At 40.5% G+C, this 26,030-nt stretch overlaps 1 protein-coding gene across 1 annotated transcript in view; it reads left to right on the forward strand.

Moving 5' to 3' along the window:
* The window catches only part of CPNE4 (copine 4), a gene marked incomplete at its 3' end in the record, with an annotated part of 612,853 nt that overhangs the window by 430,700 nt on the left and 156,123 nt on the right, over positions 1 to 26,030 (forward strand). The window contains exons 4-7 of the mRNA XM_081235787.1: positions 3,935 to 4,006; positions 12,657 to 12,731; positions 22,424 to 22,507; positions 25,731 to 25,820. Coding sequence (XP_081091913.1) covers positions 3,935 to 4,006; positions 12,657 to 12,731; positions 22,424 to 22,507; positions 25,731 to 25,820 — 321 coding nt within the window. The remainder of the gene's footprint in view (positions 1 to 3,934; positions 4,007 to 12,656; positions 12,732 to 22,423; positions 22,508 to 25,730; positions 25,821 to 26,030) is intronic.

Here is a 26,030-nt window from a genome sequence, read left to right on the forward strand (position 1 = left end):
AAACCCCTCATCCTCTGACATGACCTAAGGCTGTTTTTGAGTATGATGCAGTTGCTTCAGCTGCAACAAAGCCTGAGTGAAAAGGGAATTGGCAACAAATAGACTTTTCTCTAGAGATCGCTGTTTCAGCTGGGCATCCTACTATTTTTGCCCGAAGTCCTAAGAATGGCAATGCCAATGGCAACTCATTGTCAATCATTATTACAATTAAAGGTTTGAAGCCTTAATTATTACTCATTCTTTGGAGCTGAGTTGGAGGCCTGGGGCTGTAGAAAGTTTGTTTTAATCCCTGCTTGATTAGCCACTTGTTTACCCATATGACCATTTCTTAAGAAGGAATATTTCCTGGGAAATTGCTTGTCTTCCTATCATTTGTAAAAGGCAGGAGGTGGTAGTGGTAGCATTCTCTTCAGACCCTACAAATGGAAATGTTGGCATTTCTAAAAAAGAGTGAGAAAGACCTGGTACCATCCTTGGTCTTCCTTGAAGAAAGAGAATGTGGATCTTGGAAGACACAGTGTGTAAAGACAGTCTACCAATACCTGGTAATCCAATGCATGGATCATCTCAGGGCTGACAAGTTTGTTGGGGTCACTTGGAGTTATTGGGGTAGGTAACCAATGTGGATGAAACGCAGTGACAGTGGACCAAAGTATTTCTGATACCAGATTTATTTGGGAACAGGGTATAATGTTCCCAAATAAATCTGTTACCTTTCTTTAGAGAGATACTGACCTGGCTACTGCTTATCAGTGACCCTTGTTTTGTCATCTATTCATGTGTCTTCCCTTCCACTTCCCACTGAAAAACCCTTGGAGAGAAACCACAAAGTCTTCTGTGTTTGTTTGTGTTTCCTGTGTTTTGGTTTATCTCAAGTTAAAAAATAATGTCTACATTATTCTAGGAAATGGTAGCTTTTCTAGAACAAGTGACAATCTGAGAATTGGGGGAGGGGGGGAATAATGATTTTGCCGATAGGACTAAAAGCACTGGAACATTCTTAATGAGTAGGGTGGGAAAGGTGAGTTTGAATTCAGAATTAACTATGGAAAGGAAAGCCAATTCCTTTATCACCTGAATTTTTTCATGTCATTTTATTGATAGTCAACTATAAATAAAAAACCTATGTTCTTAATCATTATGCTACACTGCACTTAACCAAAGCCAGTGTCTCCAGATTACTTCATTCTTAAGCTTTAACTTGATTATTTCTTTACCATCATTTACCATGCTTACACATTGAGGCTTAAGCACTAACATGAGATCTAGGGCTTAAAAGCAAACACATGTAGTACAAATCCAGCTGTGCACATTTTCTGAACCTGTTTTAGGAGTTCACTTACCAGTCATAATGTAACTGGAGATCAGTTTCTGGAGTCAGGCCTATGTTCAAATCCCAGCCATACTCCCTTCTAGCTCTATGGCCTTAGGAAAGTTACTTAAACTCTCTGTGTCCAACTTTGCTCCTCTATAAAAGGAAATTAATAATACCAAATTTGTGGGGCTGTAAATTTAGCAACAAAATGACCACTAAGACAAAAACCTTACTGAATTTCTCCTTCCCCTCAGGGTCTATTCTCTCTTCCCCACTACATAGCCAAACTCATTGAAAGAATTTTCTTCTTGTCCATTTACTTCCTCTTTCTCTCCTCTTCAACCCACTGCAGTCTGTTTTCTGCCCCAAACTTTGTTCTTTGCCTTCCAATTTAATGTCTCCTTCTTGTGACTCTTAACTCACTGAAGGGCATAATTCTCTGATCCAGTGATACATTTAAGATGCCTCCCACTCTCTTCGTATTCAATCCATTTCCAAATTCTGACTATTTTACACCTAACTATCTCATAAATCTGGTCTTTTTTTTTTTTTTTTTTTTTTCTTTTTGCGGTATGCGGGCCTCTCACTGTTGCGGCCCCTCCCGTCGCGGAGCACAGGCTCCGGACGCGCAGGCCCAGCGGCCATGGCCCACGGGCCCAGCCGCTCCGCGGCATATGGGATCCTCCCAGACCGGGGCACGAACCCGTATCCCCTGCATCGGCAGGCGGACTCTCAACCACTGCGCCACCAGGGAGGCCCATAAATCTGGTCTTTTCTCTCCATCTCCATAGCCACTATTACCTCTCACCTGTACTGCTGCCAGAGATTCATAAGTGGTCCACTCTCAGTCACCCCCTTCATCATCCCCACCATGGCCAGCACATCTCTCCTTTGTGATGAGTTATATTTGTTTGACCATTTGGTTTATTACTATCTCCCCCACTAAAATGTAAGCTCCATGAGGTCAGCTATTGCTTCTGACTTTGCTTACCACTCTATTCTTAGTGCCAGCACCAAGTTTGTCATATTTTGGGGACTAGATAATTATTTTTGGAATGAATAAGGCATCTCCCACATAATCTGTATACTTACATGGGAGTTCCCATTGCTCTCACTGATGTCATCAACATCATCATCATCACCTGGTGATTCTTTATAGAAACACTCCTTCAGATGACAGCAGACTGAACATTAGGATCTTTAATCTGCTTGGCCTAGGGAAGGTCTCTGAACTTTTTGCATTTGATATTAGCACACTCCTAATATTTTTATTGCTCTAACACAGAGACAAAATATATAAGGATTTCAGAGAATGGGTTTATGTCCCCACTCGTCACAGTGATCTCCTTCCCTTTCTTATGTGTACTTTTACCGATTGCTGCATTAAAAATTACTGCAAAAGTTGAAAGCTTAAAAACACTTATTATCTCACAACTTCTGTGTGTCAGGAGTTGCGGCAGTGTGGCTGGGTCTTCTGGACCAGGGTCTCTCACAAGGCTGCTGTTGAGGTGCAGTTATCTCAAGGCTCACCTTGTGCGAGGACCTGCTCCAGGCTGTTGTGTGGCTGCTGGATAGCCTCTGGTTCTCACTGGCTGTTGAGTGGGGACATCAATTCCTGGCCATGTGGGCTGCCCCTACAGGACTGTTCAAAACCTAGCAGCCTGCTTCCCCCAGAGCAAAGGCTCTAAGAGAGACAATGAGAGATGATGAGCAAGAAGGAAGCCAGTGATTTTGGAACCTAATCCCTGAAGTTATATCCCATCACTTTTGTAGTATTCTGTTCATTGGAAGCAAATCACTGGATCCACCCAACACTCAAGGGGAGGGAATTACACAATGGCAAGAATATCAGGAAGCGGGGATCACTGGGGCCATCCAGATAGAAGCTGCCACCCACGGCAGAGGACTATGCTCTCCCTCTGCCAAGAGCAGAGAACGGCTTTCACTCGAGTCTTTTAAGTCTTGTCTCCTCTGGGAATCCTGGGGGATCATGGGGTGCAGGCCCATCAGGGCCTCACTGCCTTGCCACCTTTCCCTTTCAGAAAAGAAAACAAGAGAGGATGGGGTAGGTTCTGCTGAGAATAGCTCCCAGTGGAGATGACCCCAGTTACTCCTTTTGGCTTGTCTGAGCATCAGTCTCCTCATGACTTACTTTATTGCTTCCTACTGAATATATTAAAAATAGAACTCTAGAGGTTATCGATACAGGAAGTGTATATTTATACCTTGAGTTTCTTTCCTCCCTTCACCCCATCCTCCACTCTGCACAGAGGTTTTAGTGCTAATTTGAGATCATTCTGAAACTTCATCTCCTTTATGTTAATGTACATATCCAACATGTTTTGTCTAATTTTAATATAAATGTCTCAGCAACGATTAAGCCACCTCCATTAGTACTGAATTGTCTGTAATCCCTTACACACACACACTTACAACACAGGAAAGAAGGGAATGACCTGTATTTAGGAGAGGTTTGTGGAAGAACCTTGGAAAATAAATGAACATTGATGTCATAATTTCAAGGAGAGCTGTAAGTGCAAAATTTTGTAAGGGAAATACTAAAGAGTATACCTGCAAGTATATGACTAATATGTCCACCTTGTGTTTCCTTTTGTACAGATTGTTTCCCAGAGAAAGCTGTCCAAATCCTTGTTGAAGCACGGGAACACGGCAGGGAAATCCTCCATCACGGTGAGCCCTCCCTAAGCAGCCACCTGCCCAGGCGCCCAAAATGGAGCTGGCTGGTCCGACCCAGCCACATGGGAAGCTGACCCTCTGGATGTTGGGAGTTGAACCCATAACTGCTCAACTGTCCCAGTCGCCCTTTCTTTTTTCCATCTTTCTCCTTCCTGACAATACAATTTTGACCTTTCCATTCTAGGAAAAAGGATTTGAAAGTGAGGCCATTCACTTCAAATAAGCACTTCTGTAATTAAATGTAGGTTTTAGCAGGGGACAAAGATGGAGTTATTGAGCACAGTAAGAATACAGAATTGCCTGGAGTTTTCAAATCATCAGAGCTACCTATCCCCCTCACCCCCCACCAAAAAAAGCTACCTGTCCCTGTTTCTCAGTTTCTTGAGAAAAAAAAATGTTCTAATAGCATTTAGTCCAAGGTTTGGTCTGTTGCCTAAGGATGAGAGAGCCCAGCATTTAACTCTCCTCTTTAATATAATAGTTTGGAACCACACTGTTCTGTTTGGTAGCCATGTGACTATTTGAACTTAAAATTATTTAAAATTAAATAAAAGCAAAGAGTCATTCCTTCCACTATCCACGTATCAAGTGCTCAGTAGTTCCATGCGGCTGGCCACTGCTATATTGAACGGTGCAGATTACAGAACATTTCTGTTCTGTAACATTGCAGAATGTTCTATAAGGCAATACTGGAAGTATTTCTAAATAAAATATTAAATGTTCAAGTAGAACTCCAGTATTTGAAACTTTGGCATCTTGTATTAGTGCCCTTAAGAAAGATAGTCTAACCATTTAGCTGTGTGGACAAAAAATAATAGTAATAGGTAGAAAAAAGTACCAGGAGAATCTGAATTGATTGCAAGGCAGATTGTCTTGGGAGGAAAACCTCCTAAGTTCCTCTGAACATGCCTTTTTAACTTGAAAGTGACTGATTCATTTTTTAAAATTTAAGCCATTTTTAAAGGAAAAATTCAAAAATATTTTATTTCCACTGGTGAAAGTTAGGACCATTCTCACAAGCACTTAGCTGAGTTTGTTGGCTTGAATATTAAATATTAAAATGACGCAGTCATGTCAGAGTTTATTCTTGACTGCCAGGTTCAATCATGAACAAATGGTTCAAACAGTCTTTAAAGAAGCCATTGGTACTCTAAAATTCCATGGACCCATGGGCTCCCTACCAAAGCCCACAATCCTAGATAAGACTTGGGAGGGTGAGCCCAGGTGTGAGATCTGCCACGGTTCTTTCCCAGGTGAACAAAAGCTCATCTTGTCACTTTTCTCTAAGACTCCTTGGGAATTTCCTTTCTCTACACAGCCCAGAAAAACTTAACCTCCTTCCTAATTTTAAATATTTAAATACTCCTCTTAGGGCTTCCCTGGTGGCGCAGTGGTTGAGAGTCCGCCTGCCGATGCAGGGGACACGGGTTCGTGCCCCGGTCTGGGAAGATCCCACATGCCGCAGAGCGGCTAGGCCCGTGAGCCATGGCTGCTGAGCCTGCGCATCCGGAGCCTGTGCTCTGCAAGGGGAGAGGCCACAACAGTGAGAGGCCCGCCTACCGCAAAAAAAAAAAAAAAAAAAAAAAAAAAAAAAAAAAATACTCCTCTTAATCCTATGTCCTTGGATCAGAACAATGGCTTCCATAGCTTCTGGAAAACACTTGAAAGTATGTGCAAAATTTTCTAGGCTTTGCAAATGGAGGTCATAACTTTCATCATCTTTCCAAAGGTGTCTGTAACCACAAAATAGTTAAAGACCACAGCTCAAGTGGAGTGTAAGAGGCATTAAGATGACATGGGACAAAAGAGAATTGAATGAAAAATGTAAATATGATGATTTCTGGTTTATCAAGTAGTTCTTCAGTTTTCACTATGTATCTGGACCCATGTTCCCTACTCTTCAGGTGCTCACACGTTTGGAGGGATCCTTCCTTCTTTAGACAACTCTTTTAGCTTTAATATTATGCATAAAATAAATATTTCCAGAGGCTACCAATGTGTACTCAGAACAGATGAACCCAACTCATAATGGAAAATTTGATCTCAGATAGAATGGAGATGAAATTGAATTAAAGCTCAGTGTCTCCACATAACAAATTTGATAAGGGTGTCCACACATTATGGCCTCCAAATGCATGGTGAAGTCCTAACATGATTTAGAAGTGGTTTAACCTATATGCAGCTACATTGGTCCCTATATTTTTGTTGTTGTTATTGTTTTTCTACTGACTTTTTTTTAACATCTTTATTGGAGTATAATTGCTGTACAATGGTGTGTCAGTTTCTGCTCTATAACAAAGTGAATCAGCTATACATACATATACATCCCCATATCTACTCCCTCTTGCATATCTGTCCCTCCCACCTTCCCTATCCCACCCCTCTAGGTGGTCACAAAGCACCAAGCTGATCTCTCTGTGCTATGCAGCTGCTTCCCACCAGCCAGCCATCATATGCTTGGTAGTGCACATATGTCCATGCAACTCTCCCACTCCTTCCCAACTTATCCCTCCCCCTCCCCGTATCCTCAAGTCCATCCTCTAGTAGGTCTGCATCTTTATTCCCGTCTGGCCCCTAGGTTCTTCTGACCATTTTTCTTCATTTTCTTTTTAGATTCCATATATATGTGTTAGCATATGGTATTTGTTTCTCTCTTTCTGACTTACTTCACTCTGTATGACAGTCTCCAGGTCCATCCACCTCACTACAAATAACTCAGTTTCGTTCCTTTTTAAGGATGAGTAATATTCCATTGTATATATGTGCCACATCTTCTTTATCCATTCATCTGTTGATGGACACTTATGTTGCTTCCATGTCCTGGCTATTGTAAATAGAGCTGCAGTGAACATTTTGGTACATGAATCTTTTTGAATTCTGGTTTTCTCGGGGTATATGCCCAGTAGTGGGATTGCTGGGTCGTATGGTAGTTCTATTTTTAGTTTTTTAAAGAATCTCCATACTGTTCTCCATAGTGGCTGTATCAATTTACTTTCCCAGCAACAGTGCAAGAGGGTTGCCTTTTCTCCACACCCACTCCAGCATTTATTGTTTGTAGATTTTTTGATGATGGCCATTCTGACTGGTGTGAGATGATATCGCATTGTAATTTTGATTTTCATTTCTCTAATGATTAATGATGTTGAGCGTTCTTTCATGTGTTTGTTGGCAATCTGTATATCTTCTTTGGAGAAATGTCTATTTAGGTCTTCAGCCCATTTTTGGATTGGGTTGTTTGTTTTTTTTTGATATTGAGCTGCAGACGTTACTTGTATGTTTTGGTGATTAATCCTTTGTCAGTTGCGTCATTTGCAAATACTTTCTCCCATTCTGAGAGTTGTCTTTTCGTCTTGTTTATGGTTTCCTTTGCTGTGCAAAAGCTTTTAACTTTCATTAGGTCCCATTTGTATATTTTTGTTTTTATTTCCATTTCTCTAGGAGGTGGGTCAAAAAGGATCTTGCTGTGATTTATGTCATAAAGTGTTCTGCCTATGTTTTCCTATATGAGTTTGATAGTGTCTGGCCTTACATTTAGGTCTTTAATCCATTTTGAGTTTATTTTTGTGTATGGTGTTAGGGAGTGTTCGAATTTCATTCTTTTACATGTAGCTGTTCAGTTTTCCCAGCACCACTTACTGAAGAGACTGTCTTTTCTCCACTGTATATTCTTGCCTCCTTTATCAAAGATAAGGTGACCATATGTGTGTGGGTTTATCTCTGGGCTTTCTATCCTGTTCCATTGATCTCTGTTTCTGTCTTTGTGCCACTATCATACTGTCTTGATTACTGTGGCTTTGTAATATAATCTGAAGTCAGGGAGCCTGATTCCTCCAGCCCTGTTTTTCTTTCTCAGGATTACTTTGGCTATTCAGGGTCTTTTGTGTTTCCATACAAACTGTGAAATTTTTTGTTCTAGTTCTGTGAAAAATGCCATTGCTAATTTGATAGGGATTGCATTGAATCTGTAGATTGCTTTGGGTAATAGAGTTATTTCACAATGCTGATTCTTCCAATCCAAGAATATGGTCTATCTCTCCATCTATTTGTATCACCTTTAATTTCTTTCATCAGTGTCTTATAATTTTCTGCATATAGGTCTTTTGTCTTCTTAGGTAGGTTTATTCCTAGATATTTTATTCTTTTTGTTGCAATGGTAAATAAGAGTGTTTTCCTAATTCAATTTCAGATTTTTCATCATTAGTGTATATGAATGCAACAGATTTCTGTGCATTAATTTTGTATCCTGCTACTATATCAACTTCATTGATTAGCTCTAGTAGTTTTCTGGTAGCACCTTCAGGATTCTGTATGTATAGTATCATGTCATCTGCAAACAGTGACAGCTTTACTTCTTCTTTTCCAAATTGGATTCCTTTTATTTCATTTTCTTCTCTGATTGCTGTGGCTAAAACTTCCAAAACAATGTTGAATAATAGTGGTGAGAGTGTGCAACCTTGTCTTGTTCCTGATCTTAGTGGAAATGATTTTGGTTTTTCACCATTGAGGACGATGCTGGCTGTGGGTTTGTCATATATGGCCTTTATTATGTTGAGGAAAGTTCCCTCTATGCCTACTTTCTGGTGGGTTTTCATTATAAGTTGGTGTTGAATTTTGTCAAAAGCTTTCTCTGCATCTATTTAGATGAGCATATGGTTTTTCTCCTTCAATTTTTTAGTATGGTATATCATGTTGATTGATTTGCATATACTGAAGAATGCTTGCATTCCTGGGATAAACCCCACTTGATCATAGTGTATGATCCTTGTAATGTGCTGTTGGATTCTGTTTGCTAGTATTTTGTTGAGGATTTTTGTATCTATGTTCATCAGTGATATTGGCCTGTAGTTTTCTTTCTTTTTGATATCTTTGGTTTTGGTATCAGAGTGATGGTGACCTCGTAGAATGAGTTTGGGAGTGTTTCTCCCTCTGCTATATTTTGGAAGAGTTTGAGAAAGACAGGTGTTAACCCTTTGCTAAATGTTTGATAGAATTGGCCTGTGAAGCCACCTGGTCCTGGGCTTTTGTTTGTTGGAAGATTTTTAATCACAGTTTCAATTTCAGTGCTTGTGATTGGTATGTTTAGGTTTTCTATTTCTCCTTGGTTCAGTCTCGGAAGGTTGTGTATTTCTAAGAATTTGTCGATTTCTTCCAAGCTGTCCATTTTATTGGCATACAGTTGCTTGTAGTAATCTCTCATGATCCTTTGTATTTCTGCAGTGTCAGTTGTTACTTCTCCTTTTTCATTTCTAATTCTATTGATTTGAGTGTTCTTCCTTTTTTCTTGATGACTCTGGCTAATGGTTTATCCATTTTGTTTATCTTCTCAAAGAACCAGCTTTTCATTTTATTGATCTTTGCTATCATTTCCATCATTTCCTTTTCATTTATTTCTGATCTGATCTTTATGGTTTCTTTCCTTCTGCGAACTCTAGGGTATTTTTGTTCTTCTTTCTCTAATGGCTTTAGGTGTAAAGTTACATTGTTTATTTGAGTTGTTTCTTGTTTCTTAAGGTAGGATTGTATTGCTGTAAACTTCCCTCTTAGAACTGCTTTTGCTGCATCCCATAGGTTTTGGGTCATCGTGTCTCCATTGTCATTTGTTTCTAGGTATTTTTTGATTTCCTCTTTGATTTCTTCAGTCATCTCTTGGTTATTTAAACATATTGTTTAGCCTCCGTGTTCTTGTATTTTTTACAGATTTTTTCCTATAATTGATATCTAGTCTCATCGCATTGCGGTCGTAAAACATACTTGATACAATTTCAATTTTGTTAAATTTACCAAAGCTTGATTTGTAACCCAAGATATGATCTATCCTGGAGAATGTTCCATGGGCACTTGAAATGAATGTGTACTCTGTTGTTTTTGGATCAATGTCCTATAAATATCAATTAAGTCCATCTTGTTTAATGTATCATTTAAAGCTTGTGTTTCCTTATTTATTTTCATTTTGGATGATCTGTCCATTGGTGAAAGTGGGGTGTTAATGTTCCCTACAATGATTGTGTTACTGTCAATTTCCCCTTTTATGGCTGTTAGTATTTGCCTTATGTATTGAGGTGCTCCTATGTTGGATGCATAAATATTTACAATTGCTCTATCTTTTTGGATTGATCCCTTGATCATTATGTAGTGTCCTTCTTTGTCTCTTGTACTAGTCTTTGTTTTAAAGTCTATTTTGTGTGATATGAGAATTGCTACTCCAGCTTTGTTTTGATTTCCATTTGCATGGAATATCTTTTTCCATCCCCTCACTTTCAGTCTGTATGTATCCCTAGGTCTGAAATGGGTCTCTTGTAGGCAGCATATGTACGGGTCTTGTTTTTGTATCCCCTCAGCCAGTCTATGTGTTTTGGTTGGAGCATTTAATCCAGTTACATTCAAGGTAGTTATTGATATGTATGTTCCCATTACCATTTTCTTAATTTTGGGGGGTTTGTTATTATAGGTCTTTTCTTTCTCTTGTGTTTCCTGCCTATAGAAGTTCCTTTAGCATTTGTTGTAAAGCTGCTTTGGTGGTGCTGAATTCTCTTACTTTTGCTTGTCTGTAAATGTTTTAATTTCTCCATCAAATCTGAATGGGATCCTTGCTGGGTAGAGTAATCTTGGTTGCAGGTTTTTCTCCTTCATCACTTTAAATATGTCCTGCCAGTCCCTTCTAGCTTGCAGAGTTTCTGCTGAAAGATCAGCTGTTAACCTTATGGGGATTCCCTTATGTGTTACTTATTGTTTTTCCCTTGCTGCTTTTAATATGTGTTCTTTGTATTTAATTTTTGATAGTTTGATTAATATGTTTCTTTGTGTGTTTCTCCTTGGATTTATCCTGTATGAGATTCTTTGTGCTTCCTGGACTTGATTAACTATTTCCTTTCTCATATTAGGGAAGTTTTCAACTATACTCTCTTCAAATATGTTCTCAGTCCCTTTTTTTTTTTCTCTTCTTCTTCTGGGACCCCTATATTTCAAATGTTGGTGTGTTTAATGTTGTCCCAGTGGTCTCTGAGACTGTCCTCAATTCTTTTCATTCTTTTTTCTTTATTCTGTTTTGCAGTAGTTATTTCCACTATTCTATCTTCCAAGTCACTTTTCCGTTCTTCTGCCTCAGTTATTCTGCTCTTGATCCCTTCTAGAAAATTTTTAATTTCATTTATTGTGTTGTTCATTACTGTTTGTTTGCTCTTTAGTTCTTCTGGGTCCTTGTTAAAGGTTTCTTGTATATTCTCTATTCTATTTCCAAGATTTTGGATCACCTTTGCTATCATTATTCTGAATTCTTTTTCAGGTAGACTGCCTATTTCCTCTTCATTTGTTAAGTCTGGTGGGTTTTTGCCTTGCTCCTTCATCTGCTGTGTGTTTCTCTGTCTTCTCATTTTGCTTAACCTAATGTTTTTTGGATTTCCTTTTCGCAGGCTTCAGGTTCGTAGTTTCCATTGTTTTTGGTGTCTGTTCTCAGTGGCTAAAGTTCGTTCAGTGGGTTGTGTAGGCTTCCTCATGGAGGGAACTAGTGCCTGTGTTCTGGTGGATGATGCCGGTTCTTGTCTTTCTAGTGGGCAAGTCCACGTGTGGTAGTGTGTTTTGAGGTATCTCTGGCCTTATTATAATTTTAGGCAGTCTCTGTGTTAATGGAGGGGTTGTGTTCCTGTCTTGCTAGTTTCTTGGCATAGGGTGTCCAGCACTATAACTTGCTGATCATTGAGTGGAGCTGGGTCTTGGCATTGAGATGGAGATCTCTGGGAGATTTTTGCCATTTGATATTACATGAAGCTGGTAGGTTTCTTGTGGGCCAGTGTCCTGAACTTGGCTCTTCCACCTCAGTGGCACAGCCCTGACACCTGGCTAGAGCCCAAGGAGCCTGTCCTCCACATGGCTCTCATGCCACCTTAGTCTTGATGCTCCCACCCCTGCTCCTCAGGCCTGTGTCCTCACTTCTTTTCCACCAGTTTCTGTTCCAAGGTTTTGAGAGTTGGTATTCAATATTGGGAAGTGATCTTTTATGAAAAAGGGTTTTAGGTTATTATCTCTTCACTTTTGTCAAAGTCTTTGTCAGGAATTCTCTGTTCTTGAGATTTAAATGTTTAGTTCCTTATTCTGTCTCTCTCTCTCTCTCTCTCTCTCTCTCTCTCTCAAAGCCCAAGGACAGTCTTTTTTGAAACACTGGAATTAGAACATTTATTTGATAACCTGGTAATCATTGGTCTGGAAGGGATGTAGAAACCAGTTTATTCCCCGCCCCTTATTGGTGTGATTCAAAACAGTGAAGAAATATTGGCTTGCTCCTCCTTTTTTGTCACTTCCCAAAGAAGAAAATGTATATAATTATATGGACGTGCCATTCAGTGCTGTGTGACCTTTGAAGGAAAAGCTCTTCCTAATTGCTCCTCCAAAACCTCTTCCCTTAGCTTTCCCCCCATATCTCATGTTCTCATGCTCAGCACAGATGAGATCTAGTTATCTTCTGTGGTCTGTTCTAGGGAGTTCCCTGTACACCTGGAGATGCTGTGCCATCTTTACTGTGTTGTGGGAAACTCCATGCCAAATGTCAGTCTTTGTTGATTTTTGGATCAAACGTGAGCTAAATTGTTCATGAATTCCTGGGCTTAGTTGTCCAACTGCCACTGCACCTGATGTGTCCTTTTTCCTTTAGGTGATTGCTGAGGAATTATCTGGCAATGATGACTACGTTGAACTTGCCTTCAACGCACGGAAACTGGATGACAAGGTAAAGTGTTTGGCATCAGCTTTATTGAAGGTAGTAATAAAACTAGCACACAAAGCTTAATAAGGTTCTCCCTCACAGCTATTTTTTCCCTTTCAACTCACATTATTAAACACATCAAAGATTTCAGAGAGGTCTGCAAAGTTAGGCTTCCCCCAAATTAAGAAGCAGTTAATGAGAAGTGGGAGGGACTATAATTAAAACAGGACCACTTTATTACACTAAGACTTCATTTCTTCCCAAATGCCACAGGTCATATGTGCATAAGTAAATGCAATTTAACCCCAGTGCTAGGAACTTTTCAAAGGAAAAGAGGAGATGTGAAAGGGAAGAAAAGTGACATTTATTAAGCATCTATATTTGCCAGGTACCTGGTTAAGGGCCTTTCAAGTATGATCACAGTTAGTCATTCTTATAGCACCCATGTAACAGGTATTATTAACCCTGTTTAGACCTTGGTGAAGAAACAGATTCAAAGATGAAGTAATTGTCTAAGGTCACTCCATGTGTTATCCAGATAGTCCAAGAAAGAGACAACAAGATAGGGTTAACAATGCAAGGATTTTATTAGAAGAAATGCCTGTGTAGGGAACATTGGGAGGAAATCTGGGAGAGCTGACAGACCACAATATAAGTCTGAATATAAGTAAAGGAGAGCAGGAGAGAAGTGGCAGCTCCTGCAACGCCATGTAGTCTAAGGAAGTTTCCACAAGGCCATCAAGGAGCCTTAGAGCAAAAATGAGCCAGCAAGAGAGTCCTGTGTCTCCCAAGAGTGCCTTTATATCCCCTACACACACAGCGCTGGCTGGGAGCAGCCCACAGGCAGCCTGGCCTCGGAGTGAGGGCAGGGCTGGATTTCGGAGCACAGCAGCTGGGGTCCATGGTAGGTTACACACCCTGGAGTGCGAGGTCTGCCAAGCATGTGCTCATGGCCACCATACCCTGCTAGTTGGTGGTAAAGCTGAGGACTTAGTCCCATGTCAATCTGACTCCCATCTGTACTCTTTCTGTTGTATCTCACAACTTCCACACTATCACGGGCCTTATTAGTCTTGTATATACAGAAAAAGTTCTACAGTCTCCACCCCTTTAAAAAAAAGTTTCCTCTCCAACTTCACCATATATTTATTATTTCCCTCCAATCATATCCTTGAGTCAAAAAGCACATCATATCCATAAATGTATTCACAAAGGACTCCATTTTCCAAGCGTACAACTAAGGAAGAGGTGATAAGGGGATGTGGGACTGCTTTTTCAAACAATTGCTTACAGGCATTAGGCTGAAAAAGGTAAAGCACTCAAGCAATTCCCCATAGCCTTAAGCAGCAGTTTATATCCTGGCATAGTTCATTTTCACCTACAAAAAGTACTCAGTCAATTTATGCATTCATTAATTCACTCTCTTATTTGTTCATTTATCCACTCATTCATCATTCATTTACCAAACCTTTGTTGTATGCTTGTTATGCATCAGTTGGCAGGAAAAGGGCACACTTTGAACAACTCTTACACCCACAACCTGGAATTCACCATCTAAGTGACACATCGATTTAAACAACAAGTGATATAATGATACTAGAGCCATAAGAGGATGATACACAATCAGAGAATCCTGAAAAGGGTAATCCATTCTGCCTGGGGACATTAGGAAATACTTTGCTCTTAAGAGAGAATTATATTTGGATTTTTTTGTCCTGAGGGGATTGTGTGACACTTTCACAAATTGCTACCTTTTGACATTAGGTGAGCGAGGTGCTGGGAGCTGTAGAGTGCGTTGATGTCTGTGGGGTGTAAGCTCTTATCCCTCACTTCCTGTGATCATCGTGCTCTTTCTCTCCCGTCATCTTCAAGTTTCAGAATAACTCACCAGACTGCTTTGTGGCATCTTTCCTGGTGACAGTTATAAGCCATTGGGTCAGTGTGTTTCAGTTTTAAGCTACTCACTTAATGGCTTATAATGGCTTCTTTCCACTTAGTCATGTCCTCTAGCTGACTTATTTTATAATGCAAGGGGCTATGGGGGTTTGTTAGTGGGTCCATTGGCTCTAAGATGTTTGAGCAGTTTCCCTTCATCCAAGTGAGTGATTGCTTGCTCACAGAACTGAAAGAGCCCCATGCAGCACTTACCATGGTTCTCGATGGCCGTTCCCACCCTCGGCTGTGCTGATTGCCCAGGGTCCTCAATTGCTCATTGCTGAGACCAGTGGACTGGGGGGTGAATGGTCTCAAGTGGAGAGAGGGCAAAGTTGTAGAGCTGAGGAGCAAGATGGTACTATGAAGATCATCTCACACAACCTCTTTGGGAAACAGAGGCTCAGTAAGGCCGGATGACTTACACAAGGACACTGCTGCCCGGTTATCTATTGCTGCATCACAAACCACCTCAAAACCGGGCAAATTATACTAACAACTACTTTATTATATGTCATAATTTTGAGGTTAGAAATTCAGGCAGGTTTCAACTGGGCAATTCTTCAGTTATACTCAGCTGGTGGAGGAGCTTTACTCACATGCCTGGCACATGGGATAGCTGGAAGGCTGGGCTCCACCAGCTCGGTCAGCTAGACTGCCTTCATGGTGGTCTTAGGTTTGTCACACTTTCTACATTGTGGCTGGCTTTTCCCAAAGAGAACATCCCAAGAGAAGCAGAGAAAAGCTGTGTGGCCTTTTCTGACCTAGCCTTCAAAGTCATGCAAGTGAGTCATAAGGCAGCCCAGAGTCGAGGGGAGGAGAGCCACTCCATGCCTTGATGGGGGAGTCATAATGTAGAAAAGTGTGTGGACAGTGGACATTGTAGTGGAAAGTCAACCTGCCACAGTATTTTTGTGATAGAATCAGAATAATAGAGGACAATTATTTCATGTCACAACTGGAAAAAGCATTCCCAAAGGTTCTCAAGGAGGACCTCCTTCTAGCCTTTAGCACTAAATGAGGATGTAGCTACCTGCATGTTAACAGTTAATCTTATATTAATTGAGAAAATAGACCATGACTAAAAGCCACTGAAATAAAAAAATCTCTTAATTTAAAACATTTTGCCAATTAGTATCATGAAAGCAACTAATTTCTATATACATTTGAAAAATTGCAGTATGGATATGTGGGGAAAATACACTATATCCAATTCAGACAATAGTTATGGAGATCTTGAACCCCACTCCCCTTGAAGTAACTCTGGTAACCTCCAGGTATCCACATACCTCTGGTAGAAAGCTCTGCCTAATACAATTGCCTTCTTTTACGTATGAGAACATCGAGGTTCAGAGATGTCAAATGACTTACCAAAGGCCACACACACACACACACACACACACACACACACACACACTCACAGATAATCAGTAACAGAGAGGGACTCAATCAGGTTGCCTAACTACAATCTAAATATTCTTCAGGGCAGAGGGTTAATGAATACAAGTTGGACTGGTCTTGGGCTGTGGAGAACTTGGTTATGTTCCCATGTATTTTGGGGAAGTGGGGAGCCAGAGAAGAGGAAGGTGAGGGTGCATATGCTACAAGGCAGCAGTCCTCAAGGTGTGGTCCCAGGTCCCAAGACCCTTTCAGAAGAATGCATGAGGTCAAAACCATTTTCATAGTAATACTAGGACATTATTTTCTTTCTTCACTCTCATTCTGTCACATGTGTACAGTGGTTTTCCAGAAGCTACATGATGCCTAGTATCACAACAGATTGAATGCAACAAGAGATAAGAGAATCCGGCTGCTTTCTATTGATTCAGTCATTAAACTGATTTATAAAGATGTAAAATGATATCATTCTCCTGACAATTTTATACATTTTGAAAATATAATTATTTTCCATTAAAATGTTATTTTTATTATGATGTCATAGGTTTATCTTTACTACTTTTAAAATGATATAGCAAATGAATATTTTTTAAATTTCTCAGTTTTAATTTATAATATGGTAAAATATTGACAGATATAATCCACATAAACAAAAGTTCCTTGGTGTCCTCAATAATTTTTAAGTGTAAAAGTGTCCTGAGACCAAAAAGTTTGAGAACTGCTATTGTGGAGTATAATAGTACTTTTGCAAACCACAATGACAGATAATGTCCCTTTTTGGTCATTTTCTGTCATTTTAAACTCCCCTTTCCAATGCTGTCCAGGAAACCAGCAGCTATCTATTCAGGACGGAAACCCAGAGTCTTTGAAATCTGAGAAGTAGGCTTCATGAGAGCCGCATATAAAATAGACGAGGCTTGCAAGAAATAACTTATTTGTCTACTGTTAATGCAATTCACTTTGCGGAAAGATAGGCTTTTTAACTCCTAAATCACATTTATTACATTAGCAGCTAGTTGGTGATTAATCTAACAAGTAGAGATATGAATGTAATCCCTTTGGAACATTCAAGCTGACAAAGTGTTCTTTCTCCTCCCTTTCCTGAGAAAGTATTCACGATGGTGTGTTGGAACTGATTCTCACGCTGGTGCTCTTCATATATGTAATCATGATCATTATAAGCTGTATTTTTTAATATTGCCATGATGCTAGTTCGATGGGGTGCTGTATAAGCAGTTGAATCTGTCTCTGAAGGAGAGGTTGGCAAACATTTCCTATAAAGGTCAGATGGTGAATAGTTTAGACTTGCAGGTTGTATGGTCTCTGTCCCAACTATGCATCTTTGCCTTTGCAGCATGAAAACAGCCATAGACAATATGTAAATGAATGAGCATAGCAATGTTCCAATAAAACTCTATTCACAAAAACAGGCAGTGGGGGACTTCCCTGCTAGCGCAGTGGTTAAGAATCTGCCTGCTAATGCAGGGGACATGGGTTCAAGCCCTGGTCCAGGAAGATCCCACATGCCACAGAGCAACAAAACCCATGCACTACAACTACCGAGCCTGCGCTCTAGAGCCTGCAAGCCACAACTACTGAGCCCACACACCGCAACTACTGAACTCTGCATGCTCTAGGGCCCATGCTTTGCAACAAGAGAAGCCACCACAATGAGAAGCCCATGCACCGCAATAAAGAGTAACCCTCACTCCCTGCAACTAGAGAAAGCCCACATGCAACAACAAAGACCCAACACAGCCAAAAAGTAAATAAATAAATTTTAAAAAAAGAAAAAAAACTAAAAAAAAAACCCGAAATGAACAGGCAGTGGGCTGAATTTGGGCCACCTACCATACTTTGCTGACCCCTGTTCTACAGCAACATTAACTCTCTCATGCTGTGCTGTGATTTTACTATGTTCAAGTATGCCTGCCTGAAAACTAATCCAGCCTGCATTAATGAAAGCAAATTATCATTCATGAGCATCTACAATGTACCAGGTATCAGGTGTCTAACTACATTACCCCCACAAACTCACCATATTCTTAAAAATGGGTCTTATTATTTCCAGTCTACAGATGATGCATAGTGAGGTCAAAGAATTTGCCCAAAGTCGCAAGGCGAGGAAGCTATAGAGTCTGGATATGACCCCATATCATTCAAACAATCTTTTCTAGTTCCAATATTCTGTTTTCATGATCACTGTCATGGCTATGCACTGCTTCCTTTTCTCTTTCAAACCTCAGCTGATTGCTTACTGACCTCTCACTTGACTAAATTTCTTTCATATTGGACTAAAAGAGCAGGGACATAGCCTCCAAGTTATTAAAACATTTTACCATAACAAAACTTCAGTAAAATGCCTATATCATTAATTTTCATTGTACTGAACTGTCCCAAGGGCCATCTTAATGCTGATGGTCAAGCAAAGGAAGCTGAAAATTCCAGATTGTGGTCAAGTAACCGTACAATTAGACACAGATTTGTTGTTTTTAACTATGAATCTCTGAGTGTACATTTTAGATGTATTTGAGCTGCTTATGAGTTGTTTTATTTTCAGAAATCAGATGCCTTCTTAATATTAATCATCCCTGGGGCTTCCCTGGTGGCACAGTGGTTAAGAATCCACTTGCCAATGCAGGGGACACAGATTCAAGCCCTGGTCCAGGAAGATCCCCCATGCCGTGGACCAAATAAACCCATGCACCACAACTCCTGAGCCTGTGCTCTAGAGCCCACGGGCCACAACTACTGAGCCCACATGCCACAACTACTGAAACCCACGTGCCTAGAGCCTGTGCTCCACAACAAGAGAAGCCACTGCAATGAGAAGCCTGTGCACCACAACAAGGAGTAGCCCCTGCTTTCTCTGAGTAGCCCCAGAGAAAGCCCACATGCAGCAATGAAGACCCAATGCAGCCAAAAATAAATAAATTTATTTTAAAAAAAGAGCTCTTGCTAACATTAAAAAAAAATAGTAATCATCCCTGATATTTGTATAGTGCTTTACTAAGTGTCCTCAAGCATTCTCTCTTTTATTGGTAATACTTAATAGCAGTAGTGCTTTCTGAGTGCTGACCATGTGCCAGGCACTGGACTCAACACTTAGGTGTATCAGCAACTATAATCCTTCTGCATTGCTATGAGAAAAGGGTGATACCCTCTCCATTTATGGATAAAGAAACTGAGACGTGGAAAAATTAAATATCGTGTCCCAGATCACCCAGACTGTATATGGTGGAATCAGGATTTAAAAGCCAGTGTGCTACATGTTCGATTTTTTATTTACTTGAAGATGAAGATTATATCATGATCTTTCTTTTTTTGATTTATAGTACTGTTACCAAGTCCAAGCTTACTCTGCTCACCACACAACAGACCAATAAATTGGGAGATGAGATGTTGAGGCAAGGAATAGCGACTTTATTCAGAAAGCTGGAAGACCAAGAAGATGGCAGACTAGTGTCCCCAAAACCATCTTACCGGGGTCTGGATGCCAGTTTCTTTTATAGAACAGAGAGGGGGAGGAGGTGAGGAAGTAAAGTAAAAGGGCTGTTAGTTTTGCCTGGCTTGGCCAGCATCGAGGAGGGTATGTGAGAATTTCTTCCTTTCTACAGCCATTCATAGGTGGGCAGGGTCAGATTTTCTCCCTGTGAGCTGAACAAAAGCCCATTAGTTTAACATTCAGGCAGAGGGGCAGGGTTCCCTGAGGCAGACCATTATGTATGATTATAGTAACAAAAGCAATGAAAAGCAAAGGTTAAAGTCAAAGAAACAGATCCAACATGGAGTCAGATTTTGCTCTTCCCTGTTACAATACATCCTCCTGACAACAACTCCATGCCAATCCTAAAAATCATGTGAAATAAAGCAGAAAAAACATTGTAATATACTTCCAAGAGAAAAAAATAGGGTACCAAAGTGTATATAGTGTACTATTACAATTTTTTTTTTTTTTTTTGTGGTACGCAGGTCTCTCACTGTTGTGGCCTCTCCCGTTGCAGAGCACAGGCTCTAGACGTGCAGGCTCAGCGGCCATGGCTCATGGGCCTAGCCGCTCTGCAGCATGTGGGATCTTCCTGGACCGGGGCACGAACCCGTGTCGCCTGCATCGGCAGGTGGACTCTCAACCACTGCGCCACCCGGGAAGCCCCACAAATATTTTTTAAAAGAAAGAAAGAAAATTATGTCTAGATTCTAGAAAAAAATTATCAAAATGTTATTGATAGTTGTGGTATTATGGGTGGGATTATGGGCTATTTTTTCCTTCTTTCTATATTTTCTATTTTTTGAAAAAACAATAGCAAACATTTAAAATTATCAATAAAAGGAAAAAGAAAAATAACTGATAGCGTTCCTCCAGTGTGTTGAGCAATTCTTAAGTACAATTGACATATATATTCCCTGAGGGACCAACAATCTATCTCAGGGGTCAAAGCCTGCGGCTCCTGGAGAAGGGCCCCAAGGGCACGCAGAACAAGCTAAAGTGCCCACACTAGGAATTGGGGAGGGAGGTTCTGGTTCATTTAAGGCCCTTCACCTCATGGAGCCACCTCCACCAGTACTGCCTCAGATTCCTCCCCTACACATCCTGAGGCTGCAGGGTAATTCAGCTACTTGGTGTGTCCTTTCTATGTTTACTTTTTTACACCTTCACTCACTCCATTCCCTCCCTAGAAACATCCTCCTCACAACCATATTTTGCAGTCAAAATCCATTGACTTTCCCTCTTCTCTGTTATTCATTCATTCATTCATTCATTAATACTCAGCCCTTTGTTATGTTTATGGCCCTTTGGAGGGATGAGAAAAGGTTTTATCCTTCCTTGTATCTTAATATCAAGCACAAGGGCTCCATGATCAGCATATCCCCTGAGAGTATTTTGTCTAGCTAAAGACTAGGATGGCTGTAGGCTTTATTCTGCTTTGCTGCTGTCTAGATTTCTGGGGCGGGGAATTACCTAGTGAAATACATAGTAAGAATGTGATGACCAAAGCTGTTGCTCAGACAACCTCCTATTCTGTACCTGGTTTTCTTGTCACTTGCTCATTCATTTATGTATTCATTCATACATTCAGTAAACACTGTGTGCCACTAAAAGCTAGGTGCTATGGAAGATGCTATGGTAGAAATATAAAGGAAAATAAGACATAATTGCTCCTGTCTGAGAGTTTATAATCTATCAGTGTAAAAGCCAAGTTTAAAAGAAGGATATGGACAGGTCTGCTTCCAGTATTAAGGTGCCTGTTTGTTTTACATTACTCTACTACTGAAAACAACTATAAACACTGGACAAGATACAAGAGACATCTGTTTGAGGGTCTTAAGACAGTCAAGATTCAGGGTCAGAGAAGTTGGAGAGAAGAGAAATCCATTGAGGTGATTCAGACATTCTATGCAGATTTTCCACTCAAGGCAATTCCATAAGGCTGATTCATAAAACCCAGGGATAGAGAAGCTGGGAAGCCTAGCAGAAAATAGCTACTAAGAAACAGAGAAACTGAGCAGTGATATTAATAGCCTCATGGAATTGGGGAAGTAAAACTGGAGTTCAGGACTTCAGGGAAAGCTTAGGTTACTTGTAGAGGCTTCAGAGAAGGGAATCAGCCCAACCGTTGGAGTGACTTATCCCCTCAAGGCATTCACTAATTAGCAAATAGCAGCATAGAGAGAAACTGAACCAATAACTATAGAACCAAGAGATTATGGAAGTAAACAGAGTCTTTCAGAATCTCACAAACAGAAATGAGCCTTGAAGGCTTGTCAAGAAGGAACAGCCCTCATAAACAGTGAGTTTTTGAGTGAGAGCCCTTTAAGGATTATACCTAAGGAATAAAGGAATCAGAAATAGATTGGGCCTTTAAAGACTTTTGAAGAAACCAGTCTCTAAAGAGCTCAATCCTAATTGGATTCAGGTGACTGCTCCCATTTTAATTGCTTGCCAGAAGCTGAAGACTCATCTATAGCCTTTATAATTTTTTTTACACAGTGTCTAGTATTTAATCAACAATTAAAAAACATAACAAGAGGCAGAATGTAGAAACAGATAATAAAAACAGACCCACAGTGTTCCAGATACTGTAGTCATCAGACATAGGCTTTACAATAACTAGAATTAACATTTTAAGATAGCAGATGTTAAGACTGCTTCTTAGAGAACCAGCATTTGGGTGGATCTTTGAAGACTACTTGGGATTTCAGTCAACCAATCCTTACTTCTCAAAGGACTCGGCGTTAAGATACAGCTCATTCTAGCCAAAGGTGGGTCTCAGGGATGAAGAATAAAGCAAGGAAGGGTCAAATTCAGGGGTATTTTATCCAGGGCTGGATCAAATGTGTTTGTGCAGGGGGCAGGGAAACAACTCATTTCTGCTTATTTATTGTAGGATTTCTTCAGTAAGTCTGACCCATTTCTGGAAATTTTTCGAATGAATGATGATGCAACTCAGCAACTTGTGCACCGAACTGAGGTGAGAAGAGCCGTCTACAGCTGTGCCATCTCATCTCTTTAAGATGAAACACTGACCTGTTTTGAGAAACCCCTTCCCTTTCTTAATGTCTGTAGCTATCCCTCAATTCCTGAAGTCTTCCCAGTCTTTAAGAGGGCTCTTTATTCTCAGTGTGGGTGTTATAAGAGGAGAACCTTTCTCACCCAGATTTTCCATTATTGACCTTTAATGCAGAAAGCCAGCAACTTATTAATAATAAAAAGATGAATACTAGCTAATATTTAATAAACATGACTAGGTACCAAGCATTTGACTGACTGATCTCATATGCATCATTTTATTTACTTCTGACAACTATGCATTGACATGATTATTATTACCCCATTTTACAGTTGAAGAAACTGAACTTTGAGGAGGTCAAGTCACCTTCCCAGTGAGCAAGAGGTAGAGCTGAGGTTTGAATTGAGTTTGACCCTGAGTTTTGCTGCGATTTGAGAAGCCAACTGCCTCCCCAGGGAAAGTCCATACACGGGACTGATGTCAGATCTGTCGTACGAACGGCTGTCCTGTATCAGCAGGCACTTGGTCTGGCTGCATCTCCCTCTCACCCTCCTACATTCTCTCCACGTGACTCCAAACCGTATCCTTCACTATCCCACCCCCCACTACCCACCACCACACACCCACTTAACAATCAACCCTAGTCTCCACTTTTAATTTTATTTTATATACAAGCCAGTTAAAGAGAGACTGTGTGGGGGTGAGAAGTGCATTGATGAGGAGGAATGGCTTGGAGCTGGGAGAAAAATGTGCTTCCAGTGTGGGGTAAAGGACGAAGGAACTCTCATGACTCTCTCAGGATGATAGTGGGGTGCTGTGTTCCCATACCCCACACTGGAAATCCATTTCCTTTTTCCTGAAGTAGCAGAGTTGCAGGTAGCATTAGGGGAACTTTTCACATCATATTTAAGGTAAACAAGAATCGAATAGTCTTGGACGGGCTAGTTCTGTGGATGTCATCTGGTACATGGTTAGCATTTAATAAAGTGTGTCTACTAAAGAATGAATACATGAATGGAGTTGAATATTGATAGTATGTCCACTCCCTGTGATAGTATAATGTGATTCTTTGGACAGTCACAAACTATTCCCTGGGGAATAGTTTCAAATGCAACTGCGATGGTTTCCCTGAGTGGCACCCCATCACCATCACCAAATAGAACTTTTCCCACATAAAGATTCCTTTGGTGGAACAAAGTTCTCTCAGGAGAAGTAACTAAATGTTGGGGAGAATCAGAAGTGGTACCCATTCATGCCTTTGCTCCAGCCAGTGCACAGAGACTTGAATGTGCAGGTAGAAAGAAGAGGGGTGGCATATTGTTAGAGCTCTTATTCACTCCTGACGGCATCCCTCCCTCTTCTTGGTAAATCTCCCTGTTCTCCTCTAACTCTTCCCCATACCCCATTGCGAGGGGCTCCTGGAATCTCATAAGAATTGTGATTGTAAAGTTTTCCAATGAGTCAATCAACATAGCATTGATTTTTCCTCTTTCTTACTCAATAGATACAAAATAAATACCAGGCAATACCTTTCTCTCTGGGTAAGCACATGTGTGTGTGCATACACACACACACACACACACACAGATTTTAATTTCAGAGGAAATTTCTAGTTGAAATTTTGATCTGCTATTGAGTTTTATGAAGCTGTTATAATGAAACATATTCACTTTTTAGTATTTCTATACAAAGGTGAGAAATTTAAATTAACCAAAACAATTTTATCTAACTTTTCTTCTCACTATCACTTTGCTCATTCAGGGAATGAGAGCAAAAAGCAGTCACACAGGAACATTATTTTTCTACTTTTTAATGCATTAAAGGAAATTTAATAATGAGCCTACAGTATACTCAATAATTCATCATTATATTAAGGAATTCAGGAGAAGAGGGAATCACTTATAAAATAATTGTTATGTAGATAGAGAATTTTTTTTTTTACAATTCTAAGGCTCTGCTAACTAAAACCTTCATAGAAAGAAAAGTCAATATGACAGAACTCCATTTAACTTCGTTTGTATGTCCCCTAGAGCAGTGGTTCTCAAATATCATGCATCAGAATCACATAGCGGCCCACCTCAAGAGTTTCTGTCAGTAGGTCTCGGTGGAATCTAGACATTTGCATTTTTAACAAGTTCCTGCTGGTCCAGGAACCACACTTTGGGAGCCCCTGCCCTAGAGTACACAGTACAACCTTAGGCACAGAGCAAATACTCATAAGCTAAACCAAATTGAATTACTGAATCATCTGATGGGCAGAATAAGACTTAACTTGAATAGACTCTCAGGCAGGATTTAGCCAAGTTCATGATTAGTAAACTGCTTTTAAAAGGGTTTCATGGGCCTCCCTGGTGGCGCAGTGGTTGAGAGTCCGCCTGCCGATGCAGGGGATACGGGTTCGTGCCCCGGTCTGGGAGGATCCCATATGCCGCGGAGCGGCTGGGCCCGTGAGCCATGGCCGCTGGGCCTGCGCGTCCGGAGCCTGTGCTCCGCAACGGGAGAGGCCACAACAGTGAGAGGCCCGCATACCGCAAAAAAAAAAAAAAAAAAAAAAAAGGGTTTCACGATATTGCAGTCTTAGTTTGTGATCCTGAAGTTCTGAAGACCTGCCCTCTTATGCCTCCTGCGCATACCTAGTATAAATGTATTCCTGGGATTTTTCTTCTAGAAACTTTTCTTCTGACTTGCAATCTGATCTAACCAAGGTCACAAGTCACCAAAGACCGCTCAGTTCTTCAGCAGCAGAATTGTCCTGCCACATACACACACACACACCAATAGGCTTTACGTATGCTGACCTCAGTAGAAGAGAATTTATGCCATAGGACTGACAGTCCTACAGAACTGGGGATACTTTATCAGAGGCAGAGGTAGCCCATCTCCTTAATCCCAATCTCTTTTGATGTAGAAGGGGTCATCTCCAGCATCCACATACTGGACAATATTATTGTCATTATTCATGAAATAACAGCCAGGCCAGTGACCGCAAGAGTTCTGCCTATAACGATCCACCTAGTGGGCACCCTTGAAAGGTTTACTACTCCAAGTTTTCATTAAGGCACCTGTTCCAGACAATTGTCCTTTTCATAAGCACCACAGTGTTTCTCAAGCAGTTTTTATGTTGAAATGTGAAAATGTCAAGCACTTCCTCTCCCACCCACCACTCCTCTCTTTTTTTCCTCAGGTTGTGATGAATAACTTAAGCCCAGCCTGGAAATCATTCAAAGTATCAGTAAATTCTCTATGCAGTGGAGATCCCGACCGCCGGCTGAAGGTCAGAACTCTGTCTATGTCTGAGAAATGTAATTTTACATATTTACCCCTCCTCTTTCTCTTCAAGTGAATGTTGGCAAACCCAAAATTTTCTTTATCATTTACCCAAATCTCTTAGCATCTTGATGGAAGAAACAAGGGCTCTCCTTTCTGCTGGAGCCATTGAGGCTCCTGAGATAACATGAGATAAATCTCAATCATGTTACATTAA

This window comes from Mesoplodon bidens (assembly GCF_964165515.1).
Source record: "Mesoplodon bidens genome assembly, chromosome: 5".
Lineage (NCBI taxonomy): Eukaryota > Metazoa > Chordata > Mammalia > Artiodactyla > Ziphiidae > Mesoplodon > Mesoplodon bidens.